General features: G+C 38.0%; 1 protein-coding gene across 2 annotated transcripts; it reads right to left on the minus strand.

Annotated features, from left to right (window-relative positions):
* Nucleotides 1-439: 439 nt before the first annotated feature.
* On the minus strand, nucleotides 440-14,124 carry LOC110014103. 2 transcript variants are annotated; one of them, XM_023948882.1, is made up of 20 exons: nucleotides 13,894-14,124; nucleotides 13,520-13,572; nucleotides 13,341-13,409; nucleotides 12,974-13,012; nucleotides 12,531-12,797; nucleotides 12,138-12,401; nucleotides 11,778-12,047; nucleotides 4,648-4,911; nucleotides 3,871-4,170; nucleotides 3,325-3,588; nucleotides 2,900-3,145; nucleotides 2,706-2,816; nucleotides 2,613-2,628; nucleotides 2,434-2,513; nucleotides 2,190-2,261; nucleotides 1,933-1,989; nucleotides 1,773-1,835; nucleotides 1,624-1,665; nucleotides 1,386-1,448; nucleotides 440-1,247 (listed from the first exon to the last, which is right to left on the minus strand). In XM_023948882.1, the coding sequence occupies exons 3-19, from the start codon at nucleotides 13,375-13,377 to the stop codon at nucleotides 1,399-1,401; spliced, it is 2,442 nt and encodes an 813-aa protein (XP_023804650.1). In that variant the 5' UTR covers nucleotides 13,378-13,409; nucleotides 13,520-13,572; nucleotides 13,894-14,124; the 3' UTR covers nucleotides 440-1,247; nucleotides 1,386-1,398. The 2 variants fall into 2 exon arrangements, with proteins under 2 accessions (XP_023804650.1, XP_023804651.1); XM_023948883.1 differs by lacking the exons at nucleotides 12,531-12,797; nucleotides 13,520-13,572 and having other exon boundaries at nucleotides 442-1,247.
* Between the last annotated feature and the right edge of the window lie 2,694 nt (nucleotides 14,125-16,818).

Here is a 16,818-nt window from a genome sequence, read left to right on the forward strand (position 1 = left end):
TAATGTTAATTTTTATAATCTGTTAGCATTTTAAAGACCCACTCTGAGGAAAACTGTGTTTATGGTGTTTTTTTACATGTTTTTACAGCATTTCTCTCACGATGGAGGATATTTGGGTAGATTAAGTATAAAATTGCATTTCTTATTTTAATATTTGTGAATGAGGAGCAGATGACAAAGACCCTTGTAGGTGTGATGTAGGTGCTACAATCTGTGGTCCACTAGCTCCCTGCTCTGCTCCATTCTGATGCATCACTTGTAGACGACTAGATCCATGAACGTCTTTGTTTTCCTCGTCTGAGCTGGAATCTGGATCAAAACTGTACGGCTGGATAATTCCAGTATTGCTCGCCATTGTTGTTGCACCAATAAAGTTAGATTGAGGAGCTGTAAGCTAGCTGGAGAGAGTGTAAGCAGAGAATGATGGGAAATGGGGGCAGGCTTACTCCGTGCAGACCGTTTATACACAACTCAGAGGTGAATTTCTAATGAACTCCTGCTGATCTGCACAAACTATGTTCTCGAAAACGAAACAGGTTTATTGATTTTGGCTAAAAACTGCAAAATCATAATTTAAAGACCACTGGGAATTAAAAGATGATCAGAGTGGGACTTTAAGCTGAAATTGTTCAGTTAGTAAAGTCAAACACATTTTACATTATAAGAACTTCAAAAGTTTAAAAGTACATCAGAAGCTTAAAAAAAGTAATTATGGAGAAGAATAGTCTCAAAGTCTGACCATATAAGGACTCAGACTCCTTCTGCAGCGTTCAGTTCAACAACAGAACAAGTCCAGTTGTTTCCTGATGGTTCTGGTGGAAGTAAGACTCTGTCTGAAAGTCCAGACTGACCTGGATCTGGACGTCCAGGATCTTAAAGGACAGAAAAGTCTGAAGCTCCATGTTGTTCATGATCAGCCTTGATAGAGCAGACTGTGTGAACCAGAGACATCAGCTGATCCTGGACTGCAGCTGCAGACTTGGTTGATGTTGGAAAAACTAACAATCCAGAGAAAATCTCCGCAAATTCAATTCATCCCTGAGTTCCTTTAGGATTATATGTTAGGCAGCTGCAGGAAAGTTGTTAAGATCATATATGAAATAAAAAAAACTGAAGAAAAATACTAAAATAAGACCAAAAGAGAGGCAAACATTTGGAGCCCAGCAAACGTGCAGCTGTCCTAGCAGCGCCACCTACAGGTGAGACGTTTGTTCATCACATTGATGGATGCTGCTGGCTCTGTGGATCTACAAGAAAAGCCAAAATGCAGAGTTACTCAGCAGCTGAGGGTGGAGCATGGTCTTGATGCAGAACCTACATCAACAAATTCAAGTTTCTATCATTTCTATCAGATTTGATCTCTAGAGAATCAGATGGAAACTTACCAAGTGTTTGTCCTCATTGAACTTCAGAGTAAAGCATCTCATCAGCTGAATGAGACCATTTTCCTGTCAGAAAATCAAATCAAATATTAAGTAGAAACTGGAAAACAACAAAGACAGTTGTGTTCATTTCACATTGTGACAAGTGAATGACTTTAAAACATTGACTTGAATGAATCCTGCAGTTTCCTTTCCAGCAGTTTTCAGTCAGTGAAGTTACAAAGATGAAGATTTGACTTACCTTTGTTTTTCTTCATGATCTGTGCATACAGCTGACTGCCATCTAAAAGCAAACAACATCCAACATGACAGAAGCTGACAGCCTGACAGTCATTTGGAAAGGCAGCTGCATGGATGGAGAAGATGTTTCCATGTAGTGGCAGATCTTACCTGCAGACGCTCCTGTCTTCACATCAGAGTAAACTGTCTCCTCTGCTGCTTTCTGTCTCTTTTCTGTCAGAAAACATTGGATTTGACTCAACTGGTTCATAAATCTATCTTGAAGCTTTTTCTTTGGTTAAATGTTGAATAAATGCTTTGATTTTTTCACTTTTCTTAGTGACGGTTTTAAGCTTGATTGAAGAATATGTAACCTTCCTGGATTCACCTGAAACATCAAGTATTAATATTTTTATATTTGGATCATTTCTGCTTTCATCTAAAATTCTACAATAAAAAGATGTTTTCTTTTCTTTGTTTTTTATTTGTCTGATAGAGAAAATCTGTCATTTTTGTTCCACAGAATAATAATTTAGATGTAAATGAACAGATAAATGTTCTTAATCTTGACCGATTCTTTCATTTTACCTTTGTTTTCATCTTCTGGATCAGTTTGAATCTCCTCAGGACCTTTGTGTGATTCAAACAGAGAAGAACCACCTTAAAAAGGAATTTCACAAAGACAGAATCAACCTCTTCTAAACCAACAGGAACAAAATGTTTCCATCAGTTTCCAGATCAGACATCAAGAGATGAAACTGTTCTGTTCAGTTCATTTGTTCTAAAGTCAAACTTCTAGAATAAATCCAGATCAGTCAAAGTTTAGACTAACCATGGAGGAGCATGGAGTCATTTCTGTGCTGAGCTTCTCTGTGGTCTGCAGCAGAGCTCTGGTTGTTGTCCTGAGAGCTGCTGGAAGAAAGAAATAGAAAGATTAGAATGATTGAAAACATCATCTCCAAGAAAATCATCTGTCACACTTTAAACATAAAAACACAGAGCTGCACAAACCTGATGATGTCTGACTCTGGAAAAGAGAAAAATCTGTTATTGATTAACATGAGATTATTATGAATATTATCTAATAATAATAATATTTCTCACCTCTTGATCTTTTGTAGAGAAACCACATCATGAATAGAAAAATGACCAAAACTACAGAAGTTAGAGCAACAACCAAGACAGGAAATGAGGAGCTGTCAGGTCTGGATGTAGCTGTAAAAAAACATGTTTTATTCAAATATATGTAAATATTATCACCTAAAGGATTTCCAATGAATCAATAGAGATTTGCTGACATGTTACTGCCAACCAGCTCTGTGGTGATTCTTTTCCTGAGGATTGACACTTGTAGAAGCCTTCATGAGACTTTGACACTGCAGGGATGATCATCTCCACTCTGCTCTCACTTTGGATGATTGTGTCATTTTGATAGAAAAACACTTTAGAAAGAAGATTTTCTGTCCTCAACTTGCAGCCAAGAGTAACAGAATGTCCCTCAGTCACAGGATGGACAGGACTCAGCAGGAGAAGCTCATCATCATCTGGAAACATCAACATTCATCTTCATCACATATGATCCCAACATGTTTGACGTCTGCTTCATTCTGCTTTGACATCCAGTTGATCATCTAAATCCATCTTCAACTTCTGCATGTGTTTCAAATCAATCCAATGATGAAAGTCAAGCTAAAAATAGGAATCCAAACATGTTTCCACTCACAGTGTCCAGTGATGTTGACTGCGTTGCTGAATGCTGATCCAGACTCACACCAGTACACTGCATTACTGGACTGGATCTTCTGAACATGACATGTTGATCCATTCATTGTTCCCCAGTCAGAACAGAATGACAGGAAGTCAGGAAGCAGAAACCTGCTGACTCTCCACTCAGCAGAGTTTCCCTCACAGCTCAGTGAGACAGAGTCAGAGGTGAAGTGTTGGACTCTGTCAGGACTCACTGAGAGAGACGCTGATGGATGAAGATCTGAAAACAAACAGGATGAAGATCAGCACACTTTAGCTTCATTTGGAGAGCAAAGAGACACAAAAACAAATGTGTTTCAATGGATTTTCATTCAATGGCTTGGAGTTAGAATGGCTCTATGCAAATGAAAAAGAAACATTTGTTTCCAACATTTTGAATGACAGTTGACTGTTAGCAATAAGTGGAAACAAGCAAACTAAAGAGCAGAATCTGACAGCATTAGAAATGTGAAGAGAAATCATTCAGTGTTGACATAAATGAATCAACAATCAGAAGTCTGACCTCCAGACCAGACAAAGTGAGGTTGACTGTAAAGAGTGTAGAAGTGTGGCTCTCCTCTTCCAGCTCTGCACACATATCCTGCTGTGTGTGTCTGTCCATGAATGATGTAGGAGTTGTCTGCAGTCCCATTGGAGCTAGCAGGCAGCAGCTCATAGCTGTAAGAGCCAGACTTGTGTGATAGATCAGGAACAGCTTTATACCAGTAGAAGCTCCATCCTGCAGACACATGTTCAACCTCACAGCTCAGAGTCACTGAGGCTCCAGGACTCAACCACCATGGAGACACTCTCAGGACAGGTTCTGGGGGAGAAATAGTGTTGTTTTTAGTGACTTTGTTGTGTTTCTGACCAAACTCTTTCATGTGACACCTTTGGTTCTGATAGAAGAAGCTCCACAGGTTGACAGAACTCTGATAACTCTGCTGTCAGACAGAAATGAAGCAGGAGATTTTTCACTTTCTTCATGATTGTTTTGACCTCTGTGCTGCTCTGCTGTGACTTCTGCTGCTCTATGACAGAGCCTCTATGACAAACTACACTATTAGAAGAAATGATCAGCAGCTTCTCTTCAACGGAGATCATTTATTGTCAAAATTTCACTTTTACAGCTGATGGACCAACTCTGTCTAGACAGTGATCTGAACCTTTTTTCTTCAATGATTTGTGATCTTCACTGGTGTCCGTGGATTACACGAAATATTTCCACCTTTGTCATGGTTGGGAGAACACGTCAATGTAAGGGTGGGGTCATCTAAGATAACACAAGGGTTAAACTCACCAATGGTGACTGGATCACTGAACTCTGTATGATAAACTGGTTCTCCTCTTCCTCCTCTGCATCTGTAGACTCCTCCCTGTGAGACTCTGATTTGTCCATTTGAGAGGAAATCAGCATCTTGTGTTCTCAGCAGTTTGGAGGGTTTCTCTCCTCTGAACCAGAAGAAACTCCAACCAGATGATGAAGGCTTCACTGAACAACTCAGGGTCACTCTGCCCCCTACTGGAGACTTTGTGATCTTCAGTTCAGCCTTTGGTTTGTGTGCTGTGGAGTTCAAATTAGATGTATTTATCCGTCTAAACAGAGGCTAACATCTAACACAGTTGTTGTTGCTGCTGTCAGTGTGGCTCTGGGTCTTTCTTCTGGTATTTAACAAAAACATTTACTTTTAATAATAATAATACCAAAAATAAGACATTATTAGTAAAATGAGTCATGTCAAAAACACACATCACACACAAACACATCAAACTATTGAAGTGTTCAGGTGTATTTTTGTGAAAAGTCTTTTTTCAGTTTCAGTGATATTTACTCCTCAATATAATTTCTCTCATAAAATGAGTCATGTCAAAAACACACTAAGAAATTACCTGATACACGTATAGAGACTCTGTTGCTGCACTTTTTATAATCTGAAGCCTTCCTGAGACCACAGCACTGATAATCACCACTGTAACTTTTATCCAGCAGATTTATTTTGAAATCTTGTTGTGTGACGTCAGAATAAAGTGTCCAATCACTTCTCTTCAATGTGTATTTCCAGTCATCGGTTCTTCCTTCCTTCATGTCACATTTGAAGGTTAAAGATTCTTTAGGAAAAATAGTTGACCATTTGGGTTCAAAGGTCAATTCAGCATCTAGAACAAACACAAACACACAATTGAATTAAAAAACTCAATTTTACCATGTAAAGAAACAACAGAGAACATCTTTTACTAATAAAAGAATACAATCAACATGTTTTGTCTATAAATGCTATTTAAACTGACATTAATGTAAAAACTATGAGAAGAAACAACATTATAGTTAAATGGTGAGAGTGCAATGGTACAAAGTACTATGTCACACACATGCAGAATCATTTCTAGAGATGTTTATAAATTATTTTCAGCCATATGTGATAAACATGCACCAATAAGGAAAGTAACTGTGAGATCTAGTAAAGCTCCTTGGTTGGATGTTGATCTAAATCAACTTATGAAAGAGAGAGGATCAAAGACTTTGGTCATGTGTCACTCAGATTACTGCTCTGCTATTTGGTCAAATGCAAACAAAGATGAGCTTGAAAGACTTCAGAAAGTTCAGAACAGGGCTGCAAGATTAGCTCTGGGTTGTCCTTTTAGCACTAATACAGACTGGATGCATCCGTGTATTTCATGCATGAACGTTCAGGACAGGTTTGCATGTAGTCTGATTTTGTTTCTGCATAAAATCTGGACTCTGCACAAACCCTTTAGCTTATTTTTGCAGCTGTTGCAAAATATAAGATATCATTTAACACTAGAAAAGCTTCTGTTACTTTTACTCTCCCTATACCATGAACCAGTGCCCTAAAAAAACTGTCATGAAGGTCAATTACATACTGGAACATGCTGCCTTCAGAAATCAAAGTAGAAAAATGCCAAAAGAGTTTTAAAGCTAATCTTAAAAAATCGAAGTTTTATAACATAATTTCGCTGCACAATTGTCATTTGTTTTAATAAAATAGATTCTCATATTTTTGTTTTTTGAGATTTATTTTGAATATATAATTTCCTCTGTATTTGTTTTTTCATGTATGTATTTTGCTGATTTTGTGTATCCTCAAAAAAAGGAAATTACCAGCCAATTAACTTTACAGAAATGTAACTTGTCATTTCAACCAGAAAATTGTATGTTTGTAAATCATACGTGAAGGAATCATGTCGATTGTACATAAAAATAATCAATTTAGCAGTAACTAAATTCAATCATGTTGATCCAACATGATACCATTAAATTGGATTATATTAGTAATCCCAAGGCATTGTGGGATACCATTTTCTTTGTCTATCTGGGCAGATTGGTGATTAAGTGTGAGTTTTTGTCCATGTGTTTTGTTGTCTAGCTGTTTTACTCCCTTTTAACTAGTAATTTAAAGTGTTATGTTTATTTTGGGAGAGGATGATAATCAACCCCCTTGTGCAGTAAAACACCAGTGATCCAATATGAAAGACAGAGATATTTACACATGAACTCCTATCCTGAAATGCGGGACATTGCTGGTTAATTCATCTATTTGATATGAAAATTACAAGGCCCATAGGTTGAACTTTAGAAAAGTGTGTCAATTTCAGGTGTTTAAACAAAACTAAAGAAAATATAACAAACAAGTTAAGTTAGATCCACATATTATATTGAGTTGGGTAGACATACAAATTTAAGTTCAATAAACTTAAACAATTACATGTTACCAATTGTAGTGATTCATTTAAATTAGATCAACTTTTTTCTTATTAGAGTGAGCAACAATATTAAGTTAAAGTTTAGTACAACTGTAGTGTTTAAATTGAATCAACTTAAATTTATTAGGTTGAACATTAAGTTGACCCAACCTAAGTACATTAAGTAGGACCAATATGATTCATTTTTGTTCAAGTAAAGCTTTCTAATCAGGTGGAAAACCTTTTAATAATTTTTTTATGTTCATTCAATGTGAAAGGTTTTTGAGTGATTCCTTTAATGCGGACGCCAGGAAGAGTAGTCTTACCTTTGGTTAAGACTAATGGGGATCCTTAAATAAATAAATAAAAATCTATGTCCACATGGATAAACATGGGGGGGGGGGGGGGGTGACCCACTTTCTGTCCTCTGTCATCTTTGACATCTTTTCTCAGGAATCTGGGCTCCCATTCACAACTGACACAATAACAGAGCAGTAACCAGACTCATCAGCACTAAACCACATGAAGACTCTCTTTGAATAATGGGACATTAGTCCACCATCCTGATCCAAACTGGATCTTTGACGTTTGCATCTGATCACATGACGTCTAGTTATTTAACGTCTGTGTCAAAGCTTGGAGATGGTCAGAACAGAAAGAAAGAGAACTTCCTCACCAGCAGTCAGAAGTGAAGAAGCTCCTCAGATGAACAGTGAGTGACTTCAATGACTAATAAATGTGAATGTCTGAACTTCTTAAAGGTCTGGAAGTTTTCATTCTGATTATTTCAATAATGAAGAAAGAAAACACAAAGAAACTCACCAACAATGGTGACTGGATCACTGAACTCTGTGTGATAAACTGGTTCTCCTCTTCCTCCTCTGCATCTGTAGACTCCTCCCTGTGAAACTCTGATTTCTCTATTAGAATGGAAATCAGTATTTTGCACTGTCAGCACTTCCTGGTTTTTCTCTCCTCTGTAAAAATAATAACTCCAACCAGATGATGATGGATTCACAGAACAGGTCAGAGTTCCTCCATTTCTACTTATCTGAGCCTTTGGAGGATCTGGAATAGATTTCAAAACAATAAAAGAAACAGATTCTATTAATATTAAAACACATTTACAAGAAAAATCATGATAAACTTTAAATTGATGATTTCTTGTTAAAACATAAGAAATAAAATATGTGACCATCTTCTTAGATAGAAACATGTTTGTTTACTTTTATTGTCTAAAAGGATTCCTGTCATGTATTTTGATGCCTTTAATAACAATATAGAGAAAAACTCATAGCATGTTTCCATCTTAACCGCGACACCGCGCCCCCTGGTGGTTCATCACCGCATTTATCAAAAATTCGACACTGTCACAGGTCTAGTTTTATATGGAAGCGAATCTGTAGCATAAATAAAAAGCAAAGTCAAAACCAGAAATGTTTTTTCATTTTCAAAATGAAGCTGCATTCTTTGACTCAAAATTAAAATGAAAAAGCAATACTTCAAAATGCTTTTTCATTTCCTTCCTCAACCCAGCTTTTTCTGTCACTTAATTAAAATGATAAAGAAAATGGTATTTGACATTTCATTTTCAAAAAGGTCCTTGCTAAATGTGTAGTAAAATTCATTTAGAAATGTTTAATTTGACAATTAAAATGGATTAATAGAAATGCTTTTTAATTTTCAAAATGTAACTGCATCAAATGACTCAAAATTCAAATGAAAAAGCAATATTTCAAAATGCTTTTTCATTTTATACTTAAAACCGCTTATTCTGTGTCATAATTAAAACAAAAATGTAAAGAGGGGATTGCATTTGGATTTTCAAATCCACCATGGGAAACTTGTTGCAATAAGTTCCTGGGGGTGCACATCTCCGATGACCTGTCTTGGAATCAAAACACTGCATCACTGTGTGGTACGGAGCCTGCAACGCGTCCTGCCGGAAGACTCTGCAGCACATTGTGAAAACAGCTGAGAAGATCGTTGGTGTCCCTCTTACTGGCCTCTCGGACATTTACGGCTCCCGCCTCACCCGCAAAGCCATCAGGATTGCAGGGGACCCCTCCCACCCATCCCAGAGACACTTTAACCTGCTGCCATCAGGGAGGAGGCTGCAAAGTCTGCAGGCCAGAACCGGCAGACTAAAAGACAGTTTCCTCCATCAGGCGATAAGGACACTCAACTCCCTCCCTGCCCTCCCCCCTCTGGCCCCTCCACTCCAACCTACAAGCTCACATTGAAAACTTTCACAACAGTTCAGATCACCACCTTCACCAAAGACTGCCATCAATGACTCATCCACTTACTGTTCTCAGCACTGTTGTCACTTTAAACTGCCACTTTAACCATCTCATTGCTCTCTGCACTGTTTAGACTACTGTTATTCTTCTTCTTATTGCTGTCTTTTTATCTATTTTTTAAGTCGTTTATTTATTTATTATTTTATATGCTGCTTGCACTGTGGGGTGAGAGGAAAGCAATGTCATCTGTGCTGTATGTCTTTATGGATGCAGCATATTTGACAATAAAGCCGACTTTGACTTTGACTTTCTTAAAAGCATTAGCAGAGGGGAGGCGGGGCGATGACGTCACTGCTTTCTCCGTGAGTCCGTCTGCTAAGAGCCACAGACAGACCAGGAGCAGACTGTGTTAGCGGCAGAGAAGACTGCTTTGAGTTGGTTGTGAACTTCTGATGAGTTTCCACAGCTTCTCAGGACTACATAACAGCATGTCCGCCGTCTGCGGTCCTCCTCCTGACGCACCGCGGACAAGCTTTGTTCTTCGATCAGCCAGCTGCCATCGCATAGCGGAGCGCAAAGCTCCTGATCATGATCGCTGAAGGCGGAAATGCTGCTACGATCTGAGAAACCATCATATGAATTTGTGTTTCCAGTGGTGTCCAGAACAAAATAAAGGATGATGTAATTCCCACATATTTACAAATTTATCGGCAGCTTCGTGCTGAATTTGCTGTTTGATTTATTAAGATCCAGGAATCCAGGTTTGAGCAGTTCAGGTCCAGCGGTTTGTGAACAGGACCCGGTTTTAGGTGATCTTAATGTGAAAAATGCAGCAGAATGTTCCTTTAGTGCCCTCGCGAATCAGAAGCTGTGAATCGTAAGCCAACTTTAGCGTCGTCTGACCGCACGGATTTAAAAACATATGATCGAGCAGAGCAGGCCGTAAAATATTAGCATAACTGTAATAAAAGCACATTATGAAGATAGTCTCCTGCAGTTTAGCGCTGAGTGAGTGTTTTTGGTCCAACCAGCAACGTTTAGCATGGGGAAATCTGCTGTCTGTTGATGGAGCTCCAGCTGTCATCAAACAGTAAATTCACCGCGAAGCTGCAAATAAATATGTAAATATGTGGGAATTACATCATCCTTTATTTTGTTCTGGACACCACTGGAAACACAAATTCATATGATGGTTTCTCAGATCGCAGCAGCATTTTCGCCTTCAGCGATCATCGGGAGCTTCGTGCTCCGCTGTGCGAAGGCAGCTGGCGGTCCGAAGAACAAAGCTTGTCCGCGATGCGTCAGGAGGAGGACCGCAGAAGGCGGACATGCAGCTACTTAGTCCTGAGAAGCTGTGGAAACTCATCAGAAGTTCACAACCATCACAAAACCCTCGTCTCTGCCACTAACACAGTCTGCTCCTGGTGCGTGTGTGTGCGTCAGTCAGTCGAAATGAATATTGTGACAAGGTGCGCGGGGTGAATGTTAAAATGCAAATGCAATCCCCTCTTTGCATTTTCGTTTTAATTATGACACAGAATAAGCGGTTTTAAGTATAAAATGAAAAAGCATTTTGAAATATTGCTTTTTCATTTGAATTTTGAGTCATTTGATGCAGCTTCATTTTGAAAATTAAAAAGCATATCTATTAATCCATTTTAAATGTCGTTTTAAACATTTCTAAATGAATTATGCTACACATTTACCAGAGAACTGTTAGAAAATGAAATGTCAAATACCATTTTCGTTTTAATTTTAATTAAGTGACAGAATAAGTTGTGTTGAGGAAGAAAATGAAAAAGCATTTTGGTGGATTGCTTTTTCATTTTAATTTTGAGTCAAAAAATGCAGCTTCATTTTGAAAATGAAAAAGCATTTCTGTTAATCCATTTTAATTGTCAAATTAGACATTTCTAAATGAATTATGCTACACATTTACCAGTGACCCTTTTGAAAATGAAATGTCAAATACCATTTTCTTTATCATTTTAATTAAGTGACAGAAAAAGCTGGGTTGAGGAAGGAAATGAAAAAGCATTTTGAAATATTGCTTTTTCATTTTAATTTTGAGTCAAAGAATGCAGCTTCATTTTGAAAAGGAAAAAGCATTTCTGGTTTTGACTTTGCTTTTTATTTATGCTACAGAATCGCTTCCATAGTTTTAAGCCAAAACCCAGTAAACTTATTCTCCTTGGTTGTAAAATGAACAATTTCTGTACATAAATTATTTAGTAATAATTATTCTGACAACAATCTTTTTTTATGTTTCTAACTGGATTTTCTCTGTTTTTTAAATCCATGATTGTAAAATTGTGATTTTAAAATAAAATCCTGTCAAAAATATACTTTTTAAATCAGTGTTGATGTATTTTTAAATCATTTTATTTTTTGTTTATAGAAAAGTTAAGAAACATTTTACAAGTTCTAATTTTTGGTAAAAGTAGAAGAAAAAAACTTTACATTCAACTAAGTATGAAATTCTTACCTAAAACAGACAACCTTAAAGCTTTACTCCACTTTGTTGCAGAATATGAATCATCTGTGGGTCTGCTCTTACAGCTGTAGTCTCCACTGATGGAAGCTGTGATAGTCCAGTCTTTCTGCTTTGTCCTAAATGTCTGTGACTGAGGTCTTCTCCATTCATACTCCCACTGAACTCCTTCACCTCCCTGAACCTCACATGTCAGAGTGATCGTCTCTCCTCTGAAGATCTGAGACCAGCTGGGTTTTTGGGTTACACTGACTTTGTTGGAAACTGTTTCCATCAGATTTAAAAACATTAAAACACATTTTAATGTTAAAATCAATGATTGTGAAAAGCTTTCAACAAAGTGAAATCACTCACAGGTTATTTGAATGGTGACTTCATCACTTGGATCAGAGTAGACGGCTGGTTCTCCTCTAAATCCTCTGCATCTGTAGATTCCTCCTTGTGAAACTCTGATGTTTCCATTTAGTCCATCGTTCATTCTGTATTCAGAGGTGTGTGAGGTTCTTCTGAACCACTCATATTTCCAACCAGCAGATTTCTCCACAGAGCAGATCAGTGTCACTCTGTCTCCTACTGACACAGTTGTTGTTGCTGCTGTCAGTGTGGCTCTGGCTCTGTCTGCAATGTTTGACATTTCAATATAACAATTATGAGAATCATGCTGCATCAGTGGCATTCATTAAATACATTTTTAAATATAAATTCTCTCATAAAACGAGTCATGTCAAAAACACACTAAGAAATTACCTGATACACGTATAGAGACTCTGTTGCTGCACTTTTTATAATCTGAATCCTTCCTGAGACCACAGCACTGATAATCACCACTGTGACTTTTATCCAGCAGATTTATTTTGAAATCTTGTTGTGTGACGTCAGAATAAGGTGTCCAATCACTTTTCTTTAATGTGTATTTCCAGTCATCTGTTCTTCCTTCCTCCATGTCACATTTGAAGGTTAAAGATTCTCCAACAAAGAAAGATGACCATTTGGGTTCAAAGGTCAATTCAGCATCTAGAACAAACACAAAACCACAATTTACAAAAAACTTTTTTAAATGAAGATAAACACCAACAAAACCAAACATTAACATTTTAAAATCAATCAGGTTTTTTGTCCAAAAATGCTACTTAAACTGACATGAATGTAAAAACTCTGAAAAGAAACATCAAAAAGTCCAAAAGTGTCACCTTCAGTGTGTCCACTGTGGAGGAGTGAATACAGCACTACTGTACATGAAAGATGGAAACATCAGAGATTCAGGAACTGATACAATATTTCAACAATAGAAAGAAATGAAACTAAAACTGTCAATGAATGTGACATTAAGTCAATGGTTTCTCTAACAATAATGTCAAGGTTTTAGTAAATAAACAAAGAAAAATGATTTCTTTCTAAAGAAAACTGTTCATCATAATCCCTGATAGAGTTCAGCTGAATCCTGTGGAGAAAACAGCTGCATGCAGTTGAAACATGAAATTCTAACAATTTAGTTCAAACATAGATTTTTCCTGATGAATGTGATGAAAACAGCAAAAGTTCTTGTGAAAAACTCACAGATGAACTCCAGTTTACAGAGCAGAGTGTGTCCCATCCTCACAATCAAATCACACTGATGAGAAAATCCTGATGGAAAAGAGAAAAATGAAAGTGTGCTTCAGGAAAAGCAAAGAACTGTGAGAAACTAAAAAAACATGATGTTTTCTGTAAAGATTGAATGGAAAAGACTCACTAACTTCTAGTTTCCTTCTTTAAGACAACAATAACACAACTGTCACAACGTCCTCGACTGAGAAGGAAGACAAAAAGTATTTCAACTGATTTAATAAAGACAAGAAAAATGTTATTTCAATAAAAATTTAACTCCAAAAATCTTAATAATGGTTTTTAATTATGAGTGAATGACATTTAATCATTATTAGCAAAAAAAAAAAAAACATTAGATTTTAGGAAAAGCAAAGTAAAGATTTGCTTCTAAAACAATCAAAGTACTTTTCTTCAAATGTGCTGCAGAGAAATCTTCAAGTCCAGATTGTCCACAAAGCAGTGAACTTCTTTCAGTCACCAAGAAATGAAAATGTTCTCATTCTGGTAAGTCTAGAATACTCACAGTGTGGACTGACTGATAGTAGTTCTGCTCTTTGTTCATCCGTGTCCTCTCTTCTAACAGCAAATGTCTTCATTCTTCTAAACCACTAAGATCAGCTTCTGGGATGTGAAGAGTCACATGGTCTCAGTGCAGAAACATTTTCTATTTCTGCATTTTATGGTCACTTCCTGGTTGAAGTGTTAACATCACATCATTCACACCAGATGAAGAAGAAAATATAAAAACTGCTGCAGCATGAAGTCATAAGATGATGAACTTTGTCTATTTTCATCATTTTGGTCTTGCATCTTGTAGAGAATTTTTCTTGCTGAAAGACTGGAAATGTCCATTGCCTCAGATCAAGTCCTGAACTCAGACTGGATTCTGTATTGTTCTGTATTTAGACTGCCGTGAAGCAGACTCTAATGTTTCAAACTAAATCTTATAAACAAAACTTATTTTCCTTTTATCTTTTTTCCTCAGAGGTCGCCACAGTTATTCAGCTTCCTCCATCTAACTCTGTCTTCTGGATTCTCTCCTCTAACACCAGCTACTTTCATGTCTTCATGTCATCCATAAACCTCCTCTTTAGTCTTTCTCTAGACCTGTTGCCTGGCAGTTCTAGACTCAGCATCCTTCTATCTATATATTCCCTGTCACTCCTCTGGATACGTCCAAAACATCCAAAGTATCTTCATCTCTTCTACCTCCAGCTCTGCTTCCTGTCTTTTCCTCAGTGTCTCCATGCAGAACAACATGGCTGGTCTCACCACAGTTTTGTAAACCTTTCCTGTCATTTGAGCTGAAACTCTTCCATCACACATCACACTTTTCTCCACTCATTCCAACCTGCCTGCATTCGTTTCTTCACTTTTTTTCACACTCTCCATTACTCTGGACTGTTGACCCTAGATACATAAAATATTCCACCTTTTTATCTCACTCTTTTCCTTTCCAAGGCAAACCTCCACCTCTAGCTTCTCCTCCGACCGTTCCCTGCTCTCAATACAAATCACATCGAGAGCATCATCATTGATTTGGGTTCCACTTTAATAATCTGTTTCAGATCCATCAGAGCAGCTTCTCTATTGAACAAAAGATGAAATTGTGAAATGAAAATCACTTTTCTGGACAACAATCAAATGCTTTATCATTCAGAATATTCAGAACATGAAGACTCTCATTCATCCAGGTTGATTCCATCATAGTAGTAGGTTGAACAGGGCTGACTTAATATCGGCTATGCAAACCAAGGAACTACGGAAGAGAACTGTGACCTCCAATGGAGGATCTTACATGGTGCTGTTGCTTTGAATTCTCTGTTCTCAGTCCCGTTGTTTCTGACCGCTGCCCTTTCTAGCCATAAAGAGAACGTTTTTTTTATGTTTTTAGTACATATGAGGGGCTTTCAAACGATCGGAATAACAGTGTTTGCTATTTTTAATGTGATTTTTTTCCCCCTTAGTTTTACTTATGTCTGAGTACGGTGGCCGAGAATTTGAGCAAAGAAAAAAGCAACTACAAACAAAATTTTTTACTGCAAACAAAAAGTGATCACAGCCAAAAAATGTTCCTGCAAACAAAAGAAAGCTAGAACAGAAGTGAATCCACAACAGTTTATCGGGTATTGTTTTGCCGACAGCTCTCTGTCTGCTCGCTTGTTACAGCCGCAGACAGAGATCCGCTGAAGGATTAGAAAGCTGCCTGCTTCTGTCTTCTCCGCTTGTCCCCTGCCCAAATATGTGGTGTGTTTTTGGCCGAGTCTATGGCGTTTCATCTCTGCCATAAAGTGAAAGGGTGTAAAGACAACTGAGCGGGCGTATTCAGGAACTGAGTGAGGAGCCTTTCAACCGCGCAGGTGCAATTCTAACCGAGCGACTCCGCATTTTACAACTGCAGGCGTGAAATCCTAACTGAGCGGTGATCCTGCTCGCTCACTTCACCTTTGCATGCTCGCCTGGGTTTGCGCGCAGTGTTAAGGGGGTGTGTTTGTGACTTGGGGGCAGGAACCTTTCTGGTTGATCTGATCTGCTAAGATTTGCTTGTCAAATCCAGCAAAGCAGCGGGGTGGGTCTTTCTTTTAGGGGCTTTAATAGAAAGAAACAGCGGCCGTAATGTGGATTAATGGGATTAAAACGGTAACAAACGCAGTGATTTTCACATGAGAAAAATTTACAGCACAAAAAACCTCGCTGCACTTTCTTACCTTGGTCTTGGGTCATTGGTTAACGTTTTAATCCACGTTACATCAACGTTTTTTTTTTTATGAATTTCTAGCATAAAGGGGTGGAGAACAAGTTTGACACAAAGATCCGACATTTTTAACTGTGATAGTCAAAGAGCCACACCACACACTGACCTGCACACACACACAACACACAATTAAAGCCATATTATTTTATAACACACAATACAACAACACTGGACTATACCGTGCCGTTTCAGTTATCGGTGTGTTTTTTTTTTCTGTATTTAAAGTTACAATATACAGTTACAACATGCATTTTGGTGTGTGTTTTAAAAAGGCAGCGAGCGCAAAACTGAGTCAGTTGTGATTTTTTTTTCAGCCATCAATCAGCATCCAAAAATCCACCAAAGTCCTCATCTTCTGTATCTGGAACAGCTGGGCTACATTCCTATCAAACACGGCAGCTTCCCTTTCCTCATCGTCAGAGTCCGTCTCGTTGCAGTGCGGCTCCAAAGAACAAGCAGACAAGTCAGCCCAAACTCAAGTTCTGCAGTCCAGAAGTGTGGCATAACTCGCCCGTTTCTGCTTGCCAGTAAAGGAGCGGAGGATGGACAGTTTTTCATTGTCATCTGCTGGAAGTTTCTGCACTCGAGTCGATCTTCCACCACAGGCAACCTCCTGTTCCACGGAAACTCTGCTGCTGATGCGTATTCTTGTCTTGTCGGAGTTGGTTTTCCAGCGTCCTCACTAGCGAACCA

Source organism: Oryzias latipes, chromosome 18 (assembly GCF_002234675.1).
Source record: "Oryzias latipes chromosome 18, ASM223467v1".
Classification (NCBI taxonomy): Eukaryota; Metazoa; Chordata; class Actinopteri; order Beloniformes; family Adrianichthyidae; genus Oryzias; species Oryzias latipes.